Source organism: Opisthorchis viverrini (assembly GCF_000715545.1).
Source record: "Opisthorchis viverrini unplaced genomic scaffold opera_v5_613, whole genome shotgun sequence".
NCBI classification, from domain to species: Eukaryota; Metazoa; Platyhelminthes; class Trematoda; order Opisthorchiida; family Opisthorchiidae; genus Opisthorchis; species Opisthorchis viverrini.
This window is the reverse complement of record NW_008752270.1, coordinates 56,773-57,836: the sequence shown is the minus strand read 5'-3', so window position 1 is coordinate 57,836 and position 1,064 is coordinate 56,773. Positions and strand designations below refer to the sequence as shown.

At 51.1% G+C, this 1,064-nt stretch overlaps 1 protein-coding gene across 1 annotated transcript in view; it reads left to right on the top strand.

The window, feature by feature from the left end:
- Nucleotides 1-641: 641 nt before the first annotated feature.
- The window catches only part of T265_11834 (hypothetical protein), a gene marked incomplete at both ends in the record, with an annotated part of 25,308 nt that continues 24,885 nt past the window's right edge, over nucleotides 642-1,064 (top strand). The window contains one exon of the mRNA XM_009178619.1: nucleotides 642-822. Within this exon, the coding sequence (XP_009176883.1) occupies nucleotides 642-822 (181 nt within the window). The remainder of the gene's footprint in view (nucleotides 823-1,064) is intronic.

The window sequence follows — 1,064 nt, the reverse complement described above, 5'->3', positions numbered from 1 at the left end:
AGGACTGAACTGCTCTCTCAACCCAATTTTTTTCTTTTCTCTTGCCCTCAAGAAAGGGCTAAACCATGGTTGTACGGCAGCAAAACTTCGGTGTTGAATACCGATGTTATGGTGTCGATGGGAACGAATCGGCTGAGCCGAATAGGTTGCACCCGCGATTGTTGAAGATACTGCTAGATGTTGTCGTGCAGCCCCTAACTCAGCCGTCCAAATAATCTCTGGAAGAAGGCACTTTGCCCAAGGATTGAAAGAGGGCCGCCGTTGTCCTTATCATCAAGAGTGGTGATCCTTACAGGGAAACGAAGCCACTGCCCAGTAGGTCCAACGAGCCTATTAGGTAGCGTAGTGGAAAGAATTCCCTGTAGCAGCATAAGTCGATATCTTCTGGGTGTCCCGCGACACTCACTTGATTCGTTCGACTGGTCCTCGGACTTCTGGGTGGCGACACTCACTTGATTCGTTCGACTGGTCCTCGGAAACCTCTTGTCAGTGAAACAATCAGGGACCAAAATGGCTCCCTGCCTGACAGCAAAGCAGAACGTTTGGATCGCTGGGCACAGTACTTCGAACAGCAATTCAGCTGGCCACCTGCTACCTCCAATCCAGAAACCCGGCCTTCAACAGAAAGGTGGACCGTAAATATGGAGCCGCCTACAATCTCAGAAGCGTCCGAATGCATTTCTCTACTCAAGCGTCATCGTGCTGCTGGTCCTGATGACCTTCCACCTGCTCTTTTCAAGGATAGCGGTGGATTCCTCAGCCAGTGCCTGTCTAGCCTATTTGGGTTTATCTGGGGGAAGGAGACCGTCCCAGACAACTGGGGTGAATCGATAGTGGTACCCATTTTCGTAAAGGGTACTCGCAGTGATTGTAGCAGCCACAGAGGCGTTAGCTTGACGCCTGTTGTGACAAGGCTTCTGGCATCATTGATTTTTCGTCTTCTCATGGCGGCACGCGAAGTCTTGACTCGTGAGAATCAAGCGGGATTTCGACCGGGTAGAGGCTGCGTTGAACCCATCTTCACACTCCGTCAGGTGTTAGAGCAACGCCACATGTACAGACGA